This window comes from Podarcis vaucheri (genome assembly GCF_965113315.1).
Source record: "Podarcis vaucheri genome assembly, chromosome: 14".
Classification (NCBI taxonomy): domain Eukaryota; kingdom Metazoa; phylum Chordata; class Lepidosauria; order Squamata; family Lacertidae; genus Podarcis; species Podarcis vaucheri.
Genome location: NC_138752.1, coordinates 50,616,209 through 50,640,340, shown reverse-complemented (window position 1 = coordinate 50,640,340; position 24,132 = coordinate 50,616,209). Strand labels below are relative to the sequence as shown.

Genomic DNA, 24,132 nt, shown 5'->3' with positions numbered 1-24,132 from the left:
ACATCTGACATCAGTTGCCATATGTGGTTTCCGCCCAGACACTACTTCCAACTGCAGTATTCTGACTATATATGGGAGATTCCAGACATATAGCAACCCCTGCTTTCCACTGTGACCAATCCATGCATGATAGGATCTTTCCTCATTGGAGGGTCGCTCCATCCCTTTGAATGATCTGCTTGTCCTTCTATGAGCCATCTCCGACTTTTCAGTATCCTTTTTGAGTTGAGGCGACCAGAACCGTACACAGTATCCCAATTACGACAGCACCGTAGATTTGTATGAAGGCATTGTGATGTCGGCAATTTTATCTTCAACCCCTGTCACTGAACCCACTATTGCTATGATACCAGCTGGCCAGAGTGCTTGCTTCTGCACTCCTCACAGCTGACCTGTATGTTCTTAGGCAAAGATGATTTCACAGAGGCCATGAATGCGTATTCTTCTCCCCCAAAGGAACCTGCAAATGATGGCACCTCCACTTCGGAGAAGGGAACCCACCCCTCGTCCCCTGCAGGGTGGGGACGGAAAGCTGTTGTGAGACCACCAAATCTCCACTTACAGCAATTGTCCTCTCCTGAACAAGCGCCACAGATATCCCTCGCTTGGCTGCATCAGCAGTCAAGCTGATATTCCCTGTATCAGTTTCACTGGAGACCAAACAGCCTTGTATCTGTGTCTTGGGCTTGTTTTCACCTTCACTATATCTTGTAATTATGTCTTTATCTGTGCTCCGTACAAAATTGGTTCGTGTCCAATTATAACCCCCCCAACGCATCTGCGCATGTGTTCACCCGCGCAAGCAAAGACAGCCAGCGCTGTTCCAAACGTTCCCCCTGCGTTTTTCGCCTGAACACCAATTAATGAAATAATAATAATAATGATAATTGCATCCCAAAATTATCAAAGGAGAGGAGCGGGTGGGGTGGGGGAATTGTGAAATTCTCACGGGTGGGGTGCAGGGATTCTGATCCAGTGCAGAAACACAGGGCTCTGCCTTAGGCAAAGTCTGACCATTGGGTCTATCGTTTAGTATTGTCCACACTGACTGGCAGCAGCTGTCCGAGGTTTCAGATGCAGAATGTTTCCCAACTTCACTTGGAGATAACCGGGATTCGAACCTGGGACTTTCTGCGTGCTGAGCAGATGCTCTGCCATTGAGCCACAGTCCTGGGTGCTTGCGTGAGCTGTCTTCCTTCCCCCCTTCTTTTTCTTCTAGCATGCCTTATTCAGCTCTCTTCATGCTCAGTGGAACAATGTGTGTTTCCCCTTGCAAACATTTATCCAATGCTCTGCTATTCCCGCCCCCCACAACCCAGGCTTCCTGATCTTAAAAGCCCCGTGGGAGAAGTCGCCTCTTCACATCATGTCTTGGGCTTTAACTGAAGCCCGGGGGCCCATGAAGGCTGTAGGCTGCTGACTGTTCCGCCCTGGCATTTTGCCCTCCCTCTTGCCACGTCAAACAGCATCTCGAACCTGGCAGTTGGCTAACACCCCAACGTGGCTTGAGAAAAGAGCTGCTAAATCAGCAGGCAGACCTCCTCACACCTCCCTTTTTGTATTCCAGTTCAGATATTTAATTCAGCAAGTCCTTACCCTCTATCATTTATCCTTGCTCAACATCTTAACTTATTATAAATATATGTTTTCCACCATTATCAATCCATATTTACATGTTCTTGTTAATCTTTTTACCAATACCGCTTATTTTCAATCCAACATCCCTTTAACATTCATTAATTTTACAGTATTTCTGCAAGTAGTCTTTAATTTTTTTCCAATTTTCTTCCACCGACTCTTCTCCCTGGTCTTGGATTCAGCCAGTCATTTCTGCCAGTTCCATGTAGTCCATCACCTTCATCTGCCATTCTTCCAGAGTGGGTAGATCTTGTGTCTTCCAATACTTTGCGATGAGTATTCTTGCTGCTGTTGTGGCATACATAAAAAAAGTTCTGTCCTTCTTTGGCACCAATTGGCCAACCATGCCCAGGAGAAAGGCCTCTGGTTTCTTCAGGAAGGTATATTTAAATACCTTTTTCATTTCATTATACATCATCTCCCAGAAAGCCTTTATCCTTGCCGAGTGCCCATTTTGTGCCCCCACCACCTGCCACTGATGTCTGCTTTGGCCAGGGTCCAGCAAATGTGGATGTGGGTCCCTCACATGAGGAGGCAAACTAAGACCCGGGGGCCGGATCTGTCCCAAATGCCTTCTAAATCTGGCCTGTGGACGGTCCGGGAATCAGTGTGTTTTTACAAGCATCTCTGGGTTATTTGTGGGGCATAGGAATTCGTTCATTTCCCCCCCAAAAATATAGTCCGGCCCCCCACAAGGTCTGAAGAACGGTGAACTGGCCCCTGCTGAAAAAGTTTGCTGACCCCCGTGTCCAGTGGCACCAACTTGGGTCAAAGATTTGGGTGCCTGGCCGGTGTGTGCCGTACCGCGACGTGTGGCATCCTGACAGCGCAGTATGGCTTCTTGCGCACGTGTTCCGGTGCTGCAACAGCAACTGGGCGGGGGCCTGCAACTCCACTGCTCGGCCTCTGTGCTGCGGAGGCAGTGCCAGAGGTAAGGCGGCGGCAGGCAGCGGAGGCTGGGCACCCACAGCAAAAACTTCATGGGTGCCTGGGCACCCAGGGCCCACTAGATTTGGCACCAGTGCCACAGAACCATGGGGACCTGCTCTCATCCCAGTGGCTCCCAGCTCAGCCATCCAAACTGCTGGAATCTGTGGGTGCAGAACCTTTACATTGTATTCTGCCTGTGGACTGCCTCGCCAGAGTGGTGCATGCTCTGGTTATCTCCCGCTTGGACTACTGCAATGCGCTCTATGTGGGGCTACCTTTGAAGGTGACCTGGAAACTACAACTAATCCAGAATGCGGCAGCTAGACTGGTGACTGGGAGCGGCCGCCGAGACCACATAACAAAGACCTACATTGGCTCCCAGTATGTTTCCGAGCACAATTCAAAGTGTTGGTGCTGACCTTGAAAGCCCTAAATGGCCTTGGTCCAGTACAGTGGTGCCCTGCAAGACGAATGCCTCGCAAGACGGAAAACTCGCTAGACGAAAGGGTTTTCCGTTTTTTGAGCTGCTTCGCAAGACGAATTTCCCTATGGGCTTGCTTCGCAAGACGAAAACGTCTTGCAAGTTTGTTTCCTTTTTCGTAAAACTGTTAATACCCAGGGTGCGTGGCTTGAAGAGGCGCAGTTGCGACTTGACTTCGAGGAGCAACACATAGCACGCGGTGTGGTAGCCTTTTTTGAGGTTTTTGAGGACTTTGCTGATTTTTGAAGCTTTTCCAAAACCTCTTTTGCAGCCGTTTGGTAAGTTAAACTTTTAAAACTTTTTTTGGGGTTTTTGGATTTTGGGTTGGGGTGTTTGGAATTCAAGGACTTGGTGTTGGGGAGAGGTTTGCAAGAATCTGGGAGCTTGTGTTGTTTTTTTTGAATTTTTATAATTTTCTGTGACCATTGGGGCACTCTGCTGGTTTTTTTAAAAAAAATTCTGGGTTTGAATTTCTGTGTGGTGGGTGGCTGGGGGGAACAGTTGAGGAGGGGTTTTCAAGAATCTGGGAGCTTGTGTGGGTTTTTCTGAATTTTTATGATTTTCTGTGACCATTGGGCCATTTTTTTTTCCAAAAACATTTTCTGAGTTTGAATTTCTGTGTGGTGGGTGGCTGGGGGAACAGTTGGGGAGGGGTTTGCAACAGTTGGGGAGGGGTTTGCAACAGTTGGGGAGGGGTTTGCAACAGTTGGGGAGGGGTTTGCAATTTCTGTGTGGTGGGTGGGTGGCTGGGGGAACAGTTGAGGTTTTTGAAGACTTCTTTTGCAGCCATTTGAGGATTTTGAAGACTTTGGTGATTTGCAGCCATTTCATAAGTTAAACTTTTAAAACTTTTTTTGGGATTTTTGGATTTTGGGTTGGGTGTTTGGAATTCAAGGACTTGGTTCTGGGTTTGAATTCCTATGTGGTGGGTGGCTGGGTGCTTTTGAATTTTTTGGGTGTGAAGCACTGATTTTTATTTTCCCCCCCTGAGTTTACGAAGCTAGGAGCTGTGCTGCCATGGGACCCAAGAAGACTGCTGCTGCAGAGGCTGGCGAGAGGAAGAAGGAGAAGGTGACGCTGGAAATGAAGAAGGAGATCATCCGGAAGCACGACGGTGGAATGTGTGTGACAGACCTCGCCAGGGAGTACGGCAGGAACCCATCGACCATCGGCACCATCCTGAAGATGAGGGAGAAGATCCTTGCGACTGATGCAGCCAAGGGAGTCACCAGGATCGTGAAGAACCACCCAGCTGTTCTGGAGGAGGTCGAGAAGTTGCTGCTCATCTGGTTAGAAGAGAAGCAGCGTGCAGGGGACACAGTGACTGAGGCTGTGATTTGTGAGAAGGCCAAGGCCTTGCACGCAGACCTCGTCCAGGAACAGCCAGGAACCTCAGGCCAGCCAGAAGTCTTCAAGGCAAGCAGGGGCTGGTTTGACTGGTTCAAGACAAGATCTGGAATCCACAGCGTGGTCAGGCATGGAGAGGTTGCCAGTTCTGATGTTCCTGCGGCTGAAGACTTTGCAGTGGAGTTCCTGGAGGCTGTGAAGACGGAGGGCTACGTTCCACAGCAGGTCTTCAACTGCGACGAGACCAGGCTGTTTTGGAAGAGGATGCCCAAAAGGACTTTCATCACTCAGGAGGAGGCCAAGTTGCCTGGCCACAAGCCCATGAAGGACCGTCTGACCCTGCTCTTCTGTGCCAACGCAAGCGGCGACCTGAAGATCAAGCCCCTGCTGGTGTACCACTCGGAGAATCCACGGGCCTTCAAGAAACACAAGGTCGACAAGGAGCGGCTGAGTGTCATGTGGCGATCCAACAGTAAGGCTTGGGTCACACGTGTGCTGTTTGTGGACTGGGTCAATCTTGCTTTTGGCCCTGCTGTCAAACAGTACCTGCTGGACAACAACCTGCCGCTGAAGGCTTTGCTTCTGATGGACAATGCTCCTGCTCATCCTAAAGGCCTTGAGGTGGACTTGTTGGAGGAGTTCAGCTTCATCAACATCATGTTCCTGCCGCCTAACACCACGCCACTGCTCCAGCCGATGGATCAGCCGCTCATCGCCAATTTCAAAAAACTCTACACCAAGGAGCTTTTCAGACGATTCTTCGAGGTGACTGATTGCACCACCATCACCTTGCGGGAATTCTGGAAGGACCACTTCGACATCGTCACCTGCTTGAAGATGATCACCACGGCCTGGAAAGGGATCAGCCAGAGAAATTTGAATTGTGCTTGGCGCAGCCTGTGGCCGGACTGTGTGGCACCAAGTGACTCTGATGCACCAGAGTCAACAGTGGTACAGGACATTGTTGCCTTTGGGAGGACCATGGGCCTGGAGGTCACAGAGGAGGACGTCAGCGAGCTGGTGGAGGAGCACGACCACGAGCTGACCACCCAGGAGCTGGTCGAACTGCAGGCAGAGGCTGCGCAGGAGCAGGCCTCGCTGGAAGAGGAGGAAGCAACTGAGGAACGGCTGTCCTCCAAAGAACTGAGGGACATTTGCATGAAGTGGAAGGATGTGCAGGCTTTTGCAGAGCGGCACCACCCTAACAAGCACGTGGCACATGACCTTGCGAACACTTTTGATACGAGGGTCATGTCGCCTTTCAGGGAGGTGCTGAAAAGGCGGATGAAGCAGCAGACCATGGACAGGTTCTTCAGCAAGAAGCAAAGAGTGGAAGAGGAACCTTCTTCGAGTGGTCCCCCAGAGTCTTAGAAAATGTAATGTACACTTTGTTGACTTTTAAATGTTTTTCCTGTCATGTTTAGAAACTTAATTTATTGTTCCTTCAATTTTTGAAATGCTCTTTATAGTATGTGTGACTTTAAAGAGCACTTAATAAACTCTTGTACCAAATTTGGCTTTGTTTGGACTTTTTTTGACCATAGGAACGCATTAATTGGATTTCAATGCATTCCTATGGGATTTCGTTCTTCGCAAGACGAAAAATTCGCTAGACGAAAAAACTCGCAGAACGAATTAATTTCATCTTGCGAGGCACCACTGTATATCTGAAGGAGCATCTCCACCTCCATCGTTCTACCCAGACACTGAGGTCCAGTGCCGAAGGCCTTCTGCCGGTTCCCTCACTGCGAGAAACCAAGTTACAGGGAAGTTACAGCCCTTGAACAGGGCTTCCTTCAGATGTCTTCTAAAAGTCTGGTAGTTGTTGTTCGCTTTGACATCTGGTGGGAGGGCGTTCCACAGGACGGGCGCCACCACCAAGAAGGCCCTCTGCCTGGTTCCCTGTAACCTCACTTCTCGCAGGGAGGGAACCGCCCCAAACCCCTCCATCCTATGCTCAGGTTGTATATATTATATTATATTATATTATATTATATTATATTATATTATATTATATTATATTATATTATATTATATTATATTATATTATATTATATTATATTATATTATATTATATTATTATATTAACCCCGCACTCCCGAGCCAAGACTGGGCTCAGGGCGGCTAACATCAGGTATAAAAAACAAGTGATTAAAATACAACTTAAAAACAAATTAAAATACTACTTAAAATGCAGCCTCATTTCAGTGGAAGCCCAGATCAAAAAGTGTTTGAGGGGAGAAAACGTCAAATCTTCACCAAGGCCAACTACCCAGACTGGTCCTACATGGGCCAGAAGAAAACCAGGGAAGTCCCCAAATAGGGGTACCATCACAGAAGGAAAAGGAAAGAGGGGGAGAGGATCAAGTTGATTCCAAGCCAAAGGCCAGGTGGAACAACTCTGTCTTACAGGCCCTGCGGAAAGAAATCCAATCCCGCAGGGCCCTAGTCTCATGAGGCAGAGTGTTCCACCAGGCCGGAGTCAGTGCTGAAAAGGCCCTGGCTCTGGTTGAGGCTAATCTGACTTCCTTAGGGCCCGGGACCTCTAGGATGTTTCTATTCGTGGACCTTAAGGTCCTCTGCAGGGCATACCAGGAGAGGCGGTCCCGTAGGTACGACGGTCCTATATAATAGAATCATAGAATTGTAGAGCTGGACATGACCCCAAGGGACCTCGAGTCCAACCTCCCTGCGGTGGAGGAATGTCAGCTAAAGCATCCCTGGCAGATGGCCAGCCAGCCTCTGCAGATCATGAAGAGCAGATGACTGCAGAGGTTGCAGGGTTTCTAGCTGGGGCTATCAGAATAAGGTCCACCATTTGACTGTTGATTCAGGACCCTAAACTATGTTTTATATAACTGACTTGTTCTGTGTATATCGCAATGCTTTTTGTTGCTATGGCCGACGGATGATGGAAATTAAGTTTCATTCATTCATTCTGCTTAAAAACCTCCAAAGAAGGAGATTATTTATATTTGTAAAGAAAGCCATGTCTCCTGAAGACACCACAGTCTCCACTGAAGACTGACTCCAGTCAGGAGTGCCAACTTGGGCGCGCGACTGTGGGTGCCTGGGGCTGTGGGGGCCCTGCAGCATGCATGGCCCTGGCACCGAAATTTGTGGGTGCCTGGCCCCTCCATGGGGAATTTTGTGGATGCTCAGGAACCCAGGGCCCCAGGGAGCAGGCAACTTATGACTCCAGCACAGAAACCTCTGGAGTCTCTCGCCACTTGGAGGCTGGGGCTGGGCGTAGCAAAAGACACCTCTGTATCCCTATCTCTGGGAAGCGATCTTGGTGGTGGTGATCATCTGTTTGTTTTTTTAAAGATATTTATTAAAGTTTCCATTTTTTTGCAAACAAAAGAAAAAACAAACATAAAAATATTAAAAACAATTAAATTTCACACCTTATTTTCTTGTAGCTTATTTCCCCGACCTCCTCCTACCTCCCCTTCTTGTATACCCAGTTTGAATTGTTTGTACAGCAAATCCTTATCTCAACATCTTAGATTATTGTAGCTTTAAGTTCTTGCTTACAAAAGGAAAGTCGTTTTATCATAATTACAGCTTGAAACCACTTAATTTCAATCCAGCATCATTCAACATTCCTTAATTTTACAATATTTTTGTAAATAGTCCTTAAATTTTTTCCAGTCTTCTTCTGCCGACTCTTCTACCTGGTCCCGGATTCTGCCAGTCATTTCTGCAAGTCCCATACAGTCAATCAGCTTCATCTGCCATTCTTCCAAAGTGGGTAGGTCTTGTGTCTTCCAATACTTTGCGATGAGTATTCTTGCTGCTGTTGTAGCATACATAAAGAAAGTTCTATCCTTCTTTGGCACCAATTGGCCGACTATGCCCAGGAGGAAGGCCTCTAGTTTCTTAAGGAAGGTATATTTAAATACCTTTTTCAGTTCATTATATATCATCTCCCAGAAAGCCTTAATCCTTGGGCACGTCCACCAGAGGTGAAAGAATGTACCTTCAGTCTCATTACATTTCCAACACTTATTATCGGGCAAATGATAGATTTTTGCAAGCTTGACTGGAGTCATGTACCACCTATATATCATTTTCATAATATTTTCTCTCAAGGCATTACATGCCGTAAATTTCATTCCGGTGGTCCACAACTGTTCCCAGTCAGCAAACATAATATTATAACCAACGTCTTGTGGGTGGTGGTGATCATCTGGCTGCCTGGCTCACAGACTTCCCAGGGGCATATGGTGTTGGACTTTCGGAGGAAGAGAGGAGAACTAGCCCCGCTGTACATCAGGGAGGGCTGTGTGGAAAGAATCTCTTCCCTTAAATTCCTAGGAGTTTATCTCAGTGAAGACCTTTATTGGAAAATAAATACAACCCAGGTGGTTAAGAAAGCCCAACAGAGACTCCATCTCCTCAGAGTATTGCAAAAGAACGATGTCAATCAACATTTGATGATCTCCTTCTACTGGTCCACAATAGAAAGTGTCCTTTCATACTGCATCATGGTGTGGCACGCTGGTTTGACATAATCTGATAGGAAGTGCCTACAGAGGGTGGTGAATACAGCACAAGATATTATGGGCTGTCCCGTGAATCCGCTGGATGAAATAGCGGAAGAACGTTGCCTCAGGAGAATGAGGAAAATTCTCAGGGATGATTCACACCCTGACCAGCACTTTCTTGATCTCCTGCCCTCGGGCAGAAGATATAGAAGCATGATTAGTCGCACCAACAGGGTAAAGAACAGCTTCTATCCGTGGGCTGTTAGGCTGCTGAATGAAAAGATAACAACAGGGCAACTGACTTTCGGGTTTGGTGGGTGTGCGTCAGTAAACGAGGGGAATTAAGACTAAGAGAGCTGAGTGGGGAGTGCTCGTGTAATCTCACTGTATGCAAGTTGTACAAGTGACAAAGTATTTCAATTTCAATATGATTGGTCACAGTGGAAAGCAAGGTGCTGGACTAAGGCGGAGATTCCCATCCAGAAGACCCAGGGAATCAGTCATGTTTCATCCAAGGGGGTTATTTCTACGTAGAAATAGGCATTGGGAAATCTATCCATTCTGGTTTCTCTCAGTTTCTCATTTTTTGCTGCTTAAGTCTGATCCTATCCATTTCTGCATTAATTTGTGGATTTCTTAAAGGCCCTTGAGGATTGGTCAGTGATTTGGTACAAATTTCTCCTTATGTATTTATCTTTGTGTCGGCGTATGTTATTTTTGAGGGACACGGGTGGCGCGTCTAAACCACTGAGCCCAGGGCTTGCTGATCAGAAGGTCGGCGGTTCGAATCCCCGCGACGGGGCGAGCTTCCGTTGTTTCGTCCTAGCTCCTGCCAACCTAGCAGTTCGAAAGCACCTCAAAGCGCCAGAAGATAAATAGGTACCACTCCAGCGGGAAGGTAAACGGCGTTTCCGTGTGCTGCTCTGGTTCAGCAGAAGGGGCTTAGTCATGCTGGCCACATGACCCGGAAATTTGTCTGCGGACAAACGCCGGCTCCCTCGGCCTATAGAGCGAGATGAGCGCGCAACCCCAGAGTTGTCCACGACAGGACCTAACTGTCAGGGGTCCTCTACCTTTACGTTATTTTCACTCACGTATGCCAGTGTGTGCGTACTTCCCCCTCATAGGCTCATTTTCATACACATTATTTGACTGGAGAACCAGATCATAAAATTTGGAGACGTGTCCTTGTTTCTTTCACCAGCATGTGCCCAGTTATGCCCAGTGCCTCCTTGTGTGCGCATTATTGCGTCCGAGCAGCGTCACAAAATTCGGAGAACCACGAATTTCAAAAGGCAGCTGCGTTCCGGTTTCCATATTGTTTTGAAAAGGACGAAGGAGGTATGTTTGCATTAAAATCCAAACAGAGATCAATTTCTCCATCATTCCTAGGCAGAAGCCCATAGGGCCGACTCTGGAACGAAACCTTTCGCCCTGATTCAGCAGAGCTCTTTCCTTAAACCAGACGTCACTCTTGCCTCCCCTCTCCAGAAGACTAGAAATAGCAAGTCTCTTTCTCTCTTTCACACACACAATCTCAGAGGCAGCACTTCAGCCACAAACAAGAAGAATCAGCCTCCATGTGCCACCTCGACGGGGGGAAATCCTGCGGCCGGCCGTGTGTGAATATTCATGCGCCATCTGTGGATGAAAGCGCCGAGCGGCTGGCTCAGCTGTTTGCGCCCGGGCGAGGCGTCACGCCCCAGGCTGGCTCCCTTCCAGCTCCGAGTGCAGGTAGACCCTCTGCTTCCGTCCGGAGCCTGGCAAATGTCCGCCCTGGGCCCTCTCGTCGGAGGCGTCCCGGTCATGTGACGGGCCCGTCAGCTGACAGAAGAGGATGAGTCAGCTGGCAGCTGTCGGGCCGCCTCGAATAATGACAAAAACAATTAGCAGTCCGAGTGGTAGCCTCTCCTTAATTATCTCCTCCGAGTTTAATTAACTAGCTAAATTATCAGCAGTAATGTAGGCATTAATTATGTCAAATTACAGTGTAAAAATCACTAAGTGTGGAAAATGTCAGTTCAGCTAAGCTCACCTGCCGGGCTGAGCCGGGCTGCTATGACAGGGTGCTGTGGACAGACGTGGAAGGGGGTTTCGTCCTTTTTGGCATAATCTTTCCAATCCCCCCCCCCCCGTTTTTACAGGTACTGAGCGCAGCGACTCCTCAGCCCTATCAAAAGGGCAGAGGTGAGCAATGGGTAGCTGAGTGGGGGGTGTCACAGCAAACAGTTGAAGCGGCCGGGGGGGGGGCTCTTTATTATTCACAGCCTTGGGGGATATTCTGGTCTCGAGCAGGGGAAAAAATAAAAATAAGAGAGCGAGCGAACAGTGGAATATTTTTGGCTGGTGCAGAGGGAAGGAAGCAACGCAGCTCCCCTAACCAGATGGCTTGGCTGCCGAATTATTAAATTATGAATATTAATACAAATCAGACACGGAAGAGGTAATAATTTTGCTGCCCTACAGAAATAATTAACATAATTTTGATAAATTACACGATAAGAGAATCTAAAAATTGAGGTAGATTTATCTTAATTAACATCTTGGACCTGCTCCGAAAGGTAAATTGTTCTGCTGGGGATTACGGAAGGACAAGGAACGGGGGCGTCCCCTTGCCTCGGAGAGCAGAGCCGGCCTTTGCCCCCTCCCCAGTGCTTCGTCGTTAAAGCCATTAAGGCTACAGGCCCAATCTACAGACAATTCTGGAAGCAACTGAGACCCGGGGCCAGTTAAGAAAGCCATTCTCACCCCTCGATTTCTTGCCACCGAAAAAAAAATTGCCTGGCATTTGGTGAATGTCTGAATGGGTATCACTGGAAAACCGTTGTGCACATTGAGTTGTGAATGCGCTCTCTGTGTTGTTTGGTTCAGATATTCAAGTTCACCCTGGTGCCTGTAGCCACTGAACAAGACGTGTGCAGTACCACCACATGTGGATTATTGTGTGCAGTTCTGGTTGCCTCTGTTCAAAAAGGATATTGTTGCAGGCTACACCAATCTCTCAGCAGTCAGGGATTCCAGGGGTTTCAGGTGCTAAACCAGGATTCGGTTTCATGGGAATGAAGGACAGCTCAGAGCATTTCCTATCAGAAGAAGTACAAGTATCACTAACGGGACACAGCACACACGCCTTCAGCCGTCCCGAGAAAACCCTGACTTTATTTCACTTTATACTTTGGTAAAGGTAAAGGTAAAGGGACCCCTGACCGTTAGGTCCAGTCGCGGATGACTCTGGGGTTGCGGCGCTCATCTCGCTTTATTGGCCAAGGGAGCCAGCGTACAGCTTCCTGGTCAGGTGGCCAGCATGACTGAGCCGCTTCTGGAGAACCAGAGCAGCGCACGGAAACGCCATTTACATTCCCGCCAGAGTGGTACCTATTTATCTACTTGCACTTTGATGTGCTTTCGAAATGCTAGGTGGGCAGGAGAGGGCCCGAACAACAGGAGCTCACCTCATCACGGGGATTCGAACCGCCGACCTTCTGATTGGCAAGCCCTAGGCTCTGTGGTTTAACCCACAGCACCACCCGCGTCCCTCTATTCTTTGGTAGATTTGCAAAAAAGAAAGAAAGAAAAAGAAAAACACACACCAATAAATAAGTTTTAGAAAGGGGCAAGATCAGACACGGAGGCACAAAGGATCCAGTGGTGGCCAAACTTGGCCCTCCAGCTGTTTTGGGACTACAACTCCCATCATCCCTAGCTAACAGGACCAGTGGTCAGGGATGATGGGAATTGTAGCTCCAAAACAGCTGGAGGGCCAGGTTTGGCCACCACTGCACAAAGCATTTTTTAAAATTTTTATTAAAACAATCAATACTCGTTGCACCCTGCTCTGCTCTCCCTTTCTTCCCTGCCCTCTGCTTGCCCCTCAGAGCTGGTGGGTCAAGCGAGGCCGGGCCTTGGCAATGGCAGCAGCCTCTTCTTCTCCTTACCCGCTCTCCAGCAGCTGCTGCGAGCTGCCCAAGGCAGGAGTCCGGCAGAGGTGGCCATGGAGAGGCAACAGAATGCTCAGCTGCTGCTAGGGAAGAAGAAGAAGAGTTTGGATTTGATATCCCGCTTTATCACTACCCGAAGGAGTCTCAAAGCGGCTCACATTCTCCTTTCCCTTCCTCCCCCACAACAAACACTCTGTGAGGTGAGTGGGGCTGAGAGACTTCAGAGAAGTGTGACTGGCCCAAGGTCACCCAGCAGCTGCATGTGGAGGAGCGGGGAAGCGAACCCGGTTCACCAGATTACGAGTCCACCGCTCCTAACCACTACACCACACTGGGACAAGTGCTGGCTCCTCTTCATGCCTGACGTGGTGCTGGTGGGGGAAATAGGGACATTCCAGGATCAAATCAGAAGCTGGGGTGGTTTCTGTCATTCTGGGACTCTGCCTGGGAAACAGGGACTCTGGGAGGATATGAGTTTCCTTCATTCCTAATTCCTTATGTCTCCAAGAAGCCGTCAAGCAGGACCGGGGTGCAACAGCACTCTCCCAACGGGATTCCCAGACTCAGAGGAATTTACTGCCTCTGGCCCTGGAGGCAGAATAATAGCGATAGCGGTTCGTGTGGATATTTTTTGGAACGTTGCAAATTGGCTCTTTGGGGCCTTCGAGATGAAGGTTCAGGGCGCCAGAGTGCTGCGTTCAGCTCAAAAAGTTGCCTTCACCTTTCTACGCAGTGTCCCTTGAGATTTAAAAAGGAAGTCGAGACAATGGACTTGATCAGAACTCAGTCGGCAGAGCACAAGCCTCTTAATCTTTGTGGCCCTTTGTGGCTTAGGGCCCTCGTAGTTATGGGACCGCCTCTCCTGGTCTGCCCCGCAGAGGGCCCTAAGATCCATGAATAATCATAGTTTAGAGGTCCCAGGCCCTAAGGAAGTCAGACTATCCTCCACCAGGGCCAGGGCCTTCTCAGTGATGGCTCCGACCTGGTGCAACGCTCTGTCCCATGAGACCAGGGCCCTGCAGGATTTAACTTCCTTCCGCAGGGCCTGGAAGACAGAGCTATTCCACCTGGCTTTCAATCTGAACCTGGCCTGATCTTTTGTTCCCCTTCCTTCCCTCCCCCTCCCTTTTTTGTGAAGATTCCCCACTCTGGGATCTCACAGCTGGTTCTCCCCTGGTCTCCTCGCTGGCCCAAGTGGAACTAATTTAGCCAGCTAGCCCTGGTGATCATCTAATGTTTATTGGATGGATTTCCTCCCTAAATTGATTTTTGATTTTATTGTTATTTACGCTTTATACCATATTTTATTTTATAGGGACGCGGGTGGCTCTGTGGGAGCCTAGGACTTGCCGATCAGAAGGTCAGTGGTTCGAATCCCCATGACGGGGTGAGCTCCCATTGCTTGGTCCCTGCTCCTGCAAACCTAGCAGTTCAAAAGCACGTCAAAGTGCAACTAGATAAATAGGTACTGCTCTTGTGGGAAGGTAAACGGTGTTTCCGTGCGCTGCTCTGGTTCACCAGAAGCGGCTTAGTCCTGCTGGCCACATGACCTGGAAGCTGTACGCCGGCTCCCTCGGCCAATAAAGCGAGATGAGCGCCGCAACCCCAGAGTCGGCCATGACTGGACCTAATGGTCAGGGGTCCCTTTACCTTTACCTTACCATATTTTATGCTGGTTTTTTTTTTTTTTGTAGCATCAATTAACTGTTGTAAAATTTGTTGTTAGCTGCCCTGAGCCCGGTTTCCTGAACCGGGAAGGGTGGGGTATAAATAAAATTTTATTATTATTATTAATCTCAGGGCTGCGGGTTCGAGTCCCATGCCGGGCAAAAGATTCCTGCATTGCAGGAGGCTGGGTAGGCTAGAGGACCTTTGTGGTCTCTTCCGACTCTTGTAGAGTCTGTGATTCTAAGACATCTGCAGCTGGCCAAGGGGGGCCCTCCAGTTGAGCGTTGTGTTCTAGCAACGGCCAGCTGGATGCCTCAAATGGGGAGCCAGAAACCATGACCCAAGAGCAGCTTTCCCCTCCTGTGGCCTCTGGCAACTGGCATTCAGGGTCTCCAACAAAATGCTACCCTGTTGCCGGCATCGAAACAAGATTCAGCTGCTCTTCCGTTGTGCAGCCAGCGTGGCACGAGATGGGGATACAGCTGGCATAGCTATAGGATGGGTGTTGTAGTCTATTTGGTGGGCACCAGCTTGGGGAAGCCCGCTCCCTCCTGACTCCTGGCCAAAGGCAAAAACCCATCATTGCAACCCCTCCTCCTCTGCTTTCTCTCTTGGCAGCCAGATTGGGTGGGAGCAGCTGGAAAAGAGAACTTAGTGCTTGGGCGGATGCGGGGCTGGTGTGAGGCCCCTGGGGGCCGCGCTCCTAATTCGGGAGTCGCCACAAAGGCTCATCCGGTCCGCACCAGAGGACCTGCTTAGCAGTCTGCAAACAGTCTCTGTTGTGTGTGGCGAAGATCAGGTGGCGAAGGGGGAACGGCGCACAGAGTACATGTCTGGGCGGCGCAGAGAGCGGCGCTGGAACAAGGGGAACCCCACTGAGGAATAATTAACGTGGCTCCGTTTCACCAGCTTCTCCCAGCTGGGCTCTGCCGGGACTTGTCCCGGTTCGAACACCTCAAACGCGACCCCCGACGGCAAGCTGTGCAAAGCGGTCCGAGACGCATATTGATAGGTGCTGTGCGCTGCAAGGATAGATATTGTGGGGTGGGGGGGAGAGAGGAAGGGCCTTGGAACTGTGCCCACTGCCCACCCCACCTCCAGAGCCCAGCTGAGCTTTGTTTTATTGGCCTTGTGACGATGCACAAAAGATGACGAGGGTGTTGGGCCAGCTGCCAGATGTTTCAGTCTATGACTCCCATCTGCCCCAGCTGGCATAGTTGCCCCTCTCCATCACCACCTTTCATGACCACGGCCGCACAAGTTTTTCCTCGCACTGCTCCCTGCCCTCTGCCTCAGATGGCGTTTTAGTGGCTCTGCCAGTTTTGAGCGGGAGCCGAGCTTGGCTACCATTCGTGCTTGCCACCTGCCCTCGTCCTTTGCCCACAATGCAATGCCCGGGCCTGCAGATCTATGAAATCTGTGCATTTCACAGACCTGTAGTCTGCCTTTCAAACTCTCTCGGCTCTCGTTCGGAAGCGGAGCCCCCACTTAAAATGTCCATCCAGGGTCCCGATGGGGAATGTCAGTGTGGCCCCCAGTGAGGGCCCTTCTGAGCCCATGGGGCCATTGGTCAGGGTCAATTGGGCCTGTGTAACTCCTCTTAGCAGCAACCAGGACAGAGGTCACCAGATTTTGTGGGGTATCAGCAACCTTGTATGCCTCCAGCCTGCAGAGGGCGGGATTGAGACCTACAGATAAAAGGTATAGGGACCCCTGACCGTTAGGTTCAGTCATGGCCGACTCTGGGGTTGTGGCGCTCATCTCGATTTATTGGCTGAGGGAGCCGGCGTACAGCTTCCAGGTCATGTGGCCAGCATGACTAAGCCGCTTCTGGCGAACCAGAGCAGCGCACGGAAACACTGTTTACTTTCCCGCCAGAGTGGTACCTATTTATCTACTTGCACTTTGATGTGCTTTCGAACTGCTAGGTTGGCAGGAGCAGGGCCTGAGCAACAGGAGCTCACTCCATCGTGTGGAATCGAACCACCAACCTTCTGATCGGCAAGCCCTAGGCTCTGAGGTTTAACCCACAGCGCCACCCGCGTCCCACAGATATTAAGGGGAAAATACATTTTGTGGTTTCCCGCCAGACTCCTAAGTTCCATTTCTCTCTCTCTCCTGCACAAAGCAGCCATGATACAAGCTCCAACCATGAAGACCTAGAATCTGAAGCCATGCTTGTAAATATGAAGAAACTGCAAGTGAATAATGTTTTCCCCACTTTACCAATGGGACCTCTCTCTCTGCGGTTTATTTTGCTCTTTTAAGCAATGCTAGCTCTGTGTGAATGAGACAGAGCAGGTCTTGGTGGGACTTGGTAGCTCCAACTTCCAGGCTTTTAACTTTGCTGTAAACCAAACACCTTTTCACTTTATTATAATTATTTATTTATACCTCGCCCATCTGGCCGGGTTTCCCCAGCCACTCTGGGCGGCTCCCAACAAAATATTAAAAACACAATAAAAGATCAGACATAAAAAACTTCCCTAAACAGGGCTGCTTTCAGAAGCTTTAAGGCAGACTGGATTCTGCGGATCTTTCCCCCCTTTCCTCCCCCTTTAAACAATAATCACACAAACAGTCTTATAAAAGTTAAAAATAACATTTACTCACTCGGAGTAACAGATACAGCAGCTTTGTTCAGGCAGGCTTAAAATGGGAACGTTCTTTCATATGTGGTGGAGTTGTAAAAAGGTAAAAGAGTATTGGGAAATGATCCATAATGAATTGAAAAAAAGTTTTAAAGTTCTTCCCCCCCAAGTCCTTCTGTTGAAGATAATTCAGACTGAAATTCCCAGGTGTCAAAAAAGGTTATTTATGTATGCTACTACTGTGGCCTGTGTTTTCTGAGCCCCAAAATGGAAAACGAGCAAGGTCCCAACTAAAGAAGAATGGCAACTTAAGCTGACCGAATATGCGCAGCTCAGGACAAGAAGAGGACAAGAAGAACATATGTTTAGAGAAGACTGGAAAACATTTGTTGAATATATGGGAAATAATTGTGTACAGCTGAAAACGTTGGCAGCATTAAGATAAATTCAACAGTGTAAATAAGTTTTGATGGATGCAATAACGGAATACTGAATGGTATAGTTTTTGTAAAAGATGCAGGGACTTAAGATATGTAAAATGAACCATGGAAAGAGAGGAAGGGAAGTCACTGATATTTTAAGGATGTAAAAATGAGTATTCTAAATTGTAAAACAGAAAACTTAATTAAAATTATATACAAAAAAAGAAAAGGTAATTCAGTTCCAAAGACATACTTAAGTCTAGCTTAAAATGTAGTCTGAGCATGGCGCTCCTCTAGGAAACTTACAGGAAAACTCTCTGAGCTTCAGTTCCCGCCATGTGCCTATCTAGCAAAACATGAATTGTTGGTTTGATTGCATTTTAGATAACCCCACAAAATGTCCTGATTTATTTCCACTGACTGGCAATAGCTCTCCATGGTTTTTCTTTTTTTGGGGGGGGGGGGGCACATTCAAAGCCCTACATGGAGAAGGCAGGGACAGAACCTCAGACCTCTTGCAAGGAAAGCTGGTGTATTTGGTTCATGCATATGGCTGTTCTCTGTGATGATTTTGCTATTGCACTTTTTTCATTAAAAAATAAAAAATTCTTGTGTTCCGGCAGGTTGCATATATTGCTTTTTATCTTATGATCTGCTTGTTTGAACCCATTTACTTGTTTCAAGGCGACTCTGAGCAGCTTGGCATTTTGAAAACCTCTAAGCGGCGTACAAAAACCGCCACGTAAAATGAAGAAAACAGTGTAATGAAAACCGTGCAGTAAAAACAGTGTTGTAAAAAAGACAGGGAAACAAGAGATTCGGGTCCGATCTTATGGGCCAGGGAAAGCCTGGGCAAGAATATGTTGTCTGAAGCAAATGATTAGATGATGCTTCACATCTGGTGGAGAGAAGGGTATTCCACAAGGCTGTGGCAGGGAGGGAAAAAACCTGTTTTCTGTCACTGCCCTGAAACACTCTGTTAGGGCACAGAGCAATAAGTAACATTTCTGTTATGTACTGAAGTTCTCACCCTGGGCCAGCAGGGGGATACTGTAGATAGTTATGCAAATAAGGGATCGAAAGTGACGTTCAGTGATTGGATAGTTTTAGAAAGTTGTTACAGTAACGTTGTACTGGAGCTCTATATAAGCAGGCTAACTGAACCCTTCAGTTCAGTTCTGTCCTGGCCTGTGAATAAACAAGAGCTGTTTGAAGAATCGCTGTGTCGTCTGATATGTTCACCCACGACTTAACAATTTCCCCTGTTGATTATTCCAAATGATCATAGAATCATAGAATTGTAAGGAGAGGGTACCTTAATGCACATGTGGTGGGATTGTGTGAGGATACGAGAATTCTGGGATATAATATGCAGCAAACTTAAAACAATTTTTAAATTCTCCTTCCAAAAAACTCCCAGAAGCCTTTCTGTTAGGCATCATGTGCACTGAAATACAAAAACTTTTTAGAAACATCTTTATGTACGCAACTACGGCAGCTAGAATCCAAATAGCAAAAAACTGGAAAGGTGACTTAATTCCCAGAAAGCTTGACTGGCAGGTAAAGATGTTAGAATACCTGGAACTTGCAATAATGATTGGGAGAATAAGAGGAAACACAAATCGGAAAGTGAGTAAAGTATGGATAATATTTAAAGAATATATAAAACAATATTGTGAAAATGCAGATGTCCTGACAGGTTTAGATTGAATCTTGAAAAGGAATGCTAGAAACTTAAAAATTTCTTTGTGATATGCATATAACAGGAAGTGCATATAGGCTAAGAATATGTAGAAAGGTGAATCGGAAGTCAAAAGTGTATGTGAAGTTAGAAGATTTGTTGTTCGTGTGTACTTGATGCACTGTTCTTTCTGTTTATGCTGTTTTATGTAAACTGTTTTGCAATAAAACAATTTTCTAAAAAAGAATAACAGAATTGTAGGGTTGGAAGGAGCCACAAGGATCATCTAGTAATATTAATAGTAATCGTAATCATAATAATTTTATTATTTGTACCCCACTCATCTGCGCTGCCCCAACCACTCTGGGTGGCTTCCAACAGATAGGAAAAACGTAACAAAACATCAAGCACAGAAAACTTCCTGAGGCAGGGCTGGCCTCAGAGGTCTTCTAAAAGTTGTTTATCTCCTTGACCAGTTCAGCTCCCTGCAATGCAGGAATCTTTTGCCCAGCATGGAGCTTGAACCCATAACCCTAAAATTAAGGTGCTCATCCTCTACCAACTGAGCTACCAACAGGGTTGCCATATTTCAAACAGTGAAAATCTGGACAGGAAAAGTTGTTGAGCATTTTTTCCCTTCCAAAGCTGTTGAGCTACCAAGGCCAATCTTACAGGTTGGATGGTCTTTCAGGTAAGCCTGGTCTTGAATTATTCAGGGGTTTAAGGTAAAGGGACCCCTGACCATTAGGTCCAGTCGTGGCCAACTCTGGGGTTGCGGCGCTCATCTCGCTTTATTGGCCGAGGGAGCCGGCGTACAGCTTCTGGGTCATGTGGCCAGCATGACTAAGCCACTTCTGGCGAACCAGAGCAGCGCACAGAAACGCCGTTTATCTTCCCACTGGAGTGGTACCTATTTATCTACTTGCACTTTGATGTGCTTTTGAACTGCTAGGTTGGCAGGAGCAGAGACTGAGCAACGGGAGCTCATCCTGTTGCAGGGATTTGAACCGCCGACCTTCTGATCGGTAAGTCCTAGGCTCTGTGGTTTAATCCACAGTGCCACCCGCGTCCCATTCAGGGGTTTACAAATGAGTAATAAGACACTTGCATGTGAGCTGCTGGCAGACAAAAGAAGCGCAAATCACTTCTTTCATTTCTTTCATTAAAGTGTATATACCACCTGAATGTAAGGGAGAAGCAACAACTCAGAACCGTTTAGAAAAAGAAGAATACACACACACACACACACACACACACAGAGAGAGAGAGAGAGAGAGAGAGAGAGAGAGAGAGAGAGAGAGTTAAAACTAGCTGTTAAAAACATTCAAAAAATAAACAACTGAAATCAATGAGAAGCTGAAAACAGTTTAAAAAACACACCAACCTTCTACATATCCTGCTAGGCTTGCCTGAACAGAAATGTTTTTAGGAGGCACTGAAAAGAGTACAGCTGGTGATTTCTTACATACGGGTATTATGCAGTACCTGTAACAGTGCCATTTCCGCAAATCGAAGTAGCGGTGGAGGATTGCACATACGCGGAGTGATAATAAAAGTGTTTTGGGATATACCCAGAATCCTTTGCAGCGCCCGTGACTTCCACGACAAGTGTCGTCGAGGCCTGACCTGCAAAAAAAGAAAAAGGTTTCCTCGAGAGTAGAAGCATTGCAGTTGGCAGCCTTTGGCCAGCAAGCCTTTGGCCCCCGATCCGCCGTGTGGCCGTCCCCCCAGCGCTGGCCTAATTACTTTCTGACACGCTGCAGGAATAGGGAGGGAGATGGCTAAAGCTGGAACAAGGGTACTGACAAGGAAAACATTAATTTCTGGAGTTCTTTTAATTAATTCATCAGGAATCATGCTGTGTGGGATGATTACGTTAAAGTGTTTAATTACAAATTTATATGTAATGATGCACTTTAATTACTTTGGACTGGTACATTATTATTGGGCCCCTTTCCCGAGATTCCTGGCAACAGATCCGGGCTGAAAACAAGGAGCTGCGCCGATGGGGCCGGCGTCCCTGAATTATTTACGGGGCGTTGGGAGAGATCCAGTGGTGATTGATGGTGGAGGGTTGTGTGTGTGGAAGCTCTCCTCTGAAGTGGACGGTCTCGCCTTGGGATCAGCAGCAAAGCGGGAAAGCTTGGATCAAATGTCCTCTTCTAAGGGGAAATGGACGTGCTGGAGCCAACTGAGAGCATATTGGAGCAGGCTTCCCCAAGATGGCACCCCCAAGATGTTCATACTATAATTCCCAACTCGTAGCCCCAAACTTCTGGAGGGCACGAGTTTGGAGAAGGATACATCAGAGGCAACTGAAGCAACTGATTTCAAAGTTCGTATTGCCTAGTGAAGCAAAATACAGTGGCACCTCAGGTTACATACGCTTCAGGTTACAGATGCTTCAGGTTACAGACTCCGCTAACCCAGAAATAGTGCTTCAGGTTAAGAACTTTGCTTCAGGGTGAGAACAGAAATCGTGCTCAGGCAGCGCAGCAGCGGCAGGAGGCCCCATTAGCTAAAGTGGTGCTTCAGGTTAAGAACAGTTTCAGGTTAAGAACGGACCTCTGGAACAAATTAAGTACTTAACCTGAGGTACCACTGTACAGTTAAAATGCTAAGAAAAAGGCAATAATAATAATAATAATTTTCATTAATTAATTTCTGGTTGCAGATTGAGGGGACGCAGAAATAATGCAGCTAATGAAACGATTGCTATGGAGGGTTGTGGGGCAGGGGTCAGTCTGGGTGAATTGAGTGGGTACCTTCCAATCCTGTGATCCTGCACTCGCGAGGCTAGAATCTAAAGGAGCAAGTTGGGACGGATCCCTTGTTAAGGTCACGGCCTGAGCTCCTCAGCCAAGTACCCATCGTTTGCATCTTAAAGAGTGGGCTGTTTCCATGGAGACAAGCAGGAGTGTCTTTTCCCGCCTCACCTGGCTGGATGTCACATTCTAGGATAGCAAACGACAGGCCAAAGGGGGAGGTGTGTGTCTGTATAAGAGACAGCTGTGTGTGAGAGAGTTTTCGGCTGTTGCTGAAAACTGGAGGGACAGAGACATGGTCTTGCTCGTTGCTGCACTTGGGGCTCCCCTGAAACCTGAACGGAAAAGCAAGATCTGTTGGGGTGTTAATGCTGTGAGCAGGGCTGGATTTAGGTTTGATGAGGCCCTAAGCTACTGAAGGTAATGGGGCCCTTTATATGTCCAGCTGTCCTTTGTCAACAACAAATTGTCGCTGGTTTTTTGTGTGTTGGATATATGCTATATGGTAATTTATGAACCAAATAGATATCTTAAGCCATTTGCACATAACAAAATATGTATTTTATCAAAGTAATTGTTGAACTGAAGTACAATTAAGAAAAAGTACAGTGGTACCTCGGGTTACATACGCTTCAGGTTACAGACTTCGCTAACCCAGAAATTAAGGACTTTGCTTCAGGATGAGAAGAGAAATTGTGCTCCGGTGGCGCAGCAGCAGCAGGAGGCCCCATTAGCTAAAGTGGTGCTTCAGGTTAAGAACAGTTGCAGGTTAAGAATGGACCTCCGGAATGAATTAAGTACGTAACCAGAAGTACCACTGTATATTAAAAATGAGCAAACCAGTGATATTTGAGTGAGCAGGCGGGGCCCATTACTTATATCATAGGAGCCTACACAACACAAAACACTGTTGCTGTATGTAGGTTTTATTTTATTTGTTTTTTATCTTATATATTGGAAATGTACATCCAGGTTGTTTTCCCTTTAATTTTTTTGGGTGCCCCCAAGAGAGTGGGGCCCTAAGCTATAGCTTGTTTAGCTTATACAGTGGTACCTCAGGTTAATTACTTAATTCGTTCTGGAGGTCCGTACGTAACCTGAAACTGTTCTTAACCTGAGGTACCACTTTAGCTAATGGGGCCTCCTGCTGCGCCGCCGGAGCACAATTTCTGTTCTCATCCTGAAGCAAAGCTCTTAACTTGAAGCACTATTTCTGGGTTAGCGGAGTCTGTAACCTGAAGCATATGTAACCTGAAGTGTATGTAACCCGAGGTACCACTGTCCGTAAATCTGGCGCTGCATGCATCTCAGCTACGGGTGCTGAAAAGGGCCGTCTGCCTTTGAGCTCTTTGCTCTCCTACTTTCAGTGCTTGCCGGGTTCTGGGAGGGATGGGTCTGGAATGCTTTCTAAAGACACAGTGTCCATCAGCTGTTGCACCTCTGGTGCTTCTGCCTCCTCTTCCTCCTCTCCCATTATTTCCCAGCTCCCCCCCTCATCTGCCTCTGAGCTGTGACCTCCCTCAAACCACTGTCATAAATCTATACTGTCTTCTTCTCTGGAAAGGTCAGGCTGGGAAGTCGTTCTCCACCATTCCTCTTCTGTTTTTTTTTTTTTTAATAAGATATTTATTAAGATTTCCAAAAAAAATTACAAAAGAAAAAGAAAAAAAAGAAAAATACAAAATAAAAATAGTTAAAAAACAGTTCAGTCTTTCCATCACATATTTTTCATTTGCTTATTTCCCGGACCTCTTCACGCCTTCCTTTTCTGTATTCCAATTCCAATTGTTAATCCAGCAAATCCCTCCCCTCTTCATTCATCTTAATCTTCAATTTTTTAATATTATAACATTAATTTTTTTTACCTATTAATAACCATTTTCTCATATTCCCTTATAGCATTACAGCAAAAGACCACTTAGTTTCTATCCAACCTCATTCTAACATTCATTAATTTTACAGTGTTTCTGTAAATAATCTTTGAACTTTTTCCAATCTTCTTCCACCGACTCTTCTCCCTGGTCTCGGATTCTGCCAGTCATTTCTGCCAGTTCCATATAGTCCATCACCTTCATCTGCCATTCTTCCAAGGTGGGTAAATCTTGTGTCTTCCAGTACTTTGCAATGAGTATTCTTGCTGCTGTTGTTCCACCATTCCTCTTCTGACAGTCTTGTTGTCTG

At 47.3% G+C, this 24,132-nt stretch overlaps 1 protein-coding gene and 1 long non-coding RNA gene across 2 annotated transcripts in view; one reads left to right on the top strand and one right to left on the bottom strand.

The window, feature by feature from the left end:
- The window catches only part of LOC309519152, a 313,729-nt gene that overhangs the window by 21,298 nt on the left and 268,299 nt on the right, over positions 1-24,132 (bottom strand). The gene's annotated exons all lie outside the window — the stretch shown is intronic.
- Positions 3,217-5,801, top strand: LOC309518661 (tigger transposable element-derived protein 1-like). The gene is made up of 2 exons (XM_082198989.1): positions 3,217-3,327; positions 3,836-5,801. The coding sequence occupies exon 2, from the start codon at positions 4,067-4,069 to the stop codon at positions 5,765-5,767; it is 1,701 nt and encodes a 566-aa protein (XP_082055115.1). The 5' UTR covers positions 3,217-3,327; positions 3,836-4,066; the 3' UTR covers positions 5,768-5,801.

Excerpts from the sequence above, each read along its gene's own strand:
- LOC309518661 (XM_082198989.1), top strand. The coding sequence starts at position 4,067 with ATGGGACCCAAGAAGACTGCTGCTGCAGAGGCTGGCGAGAGGAAGAAG.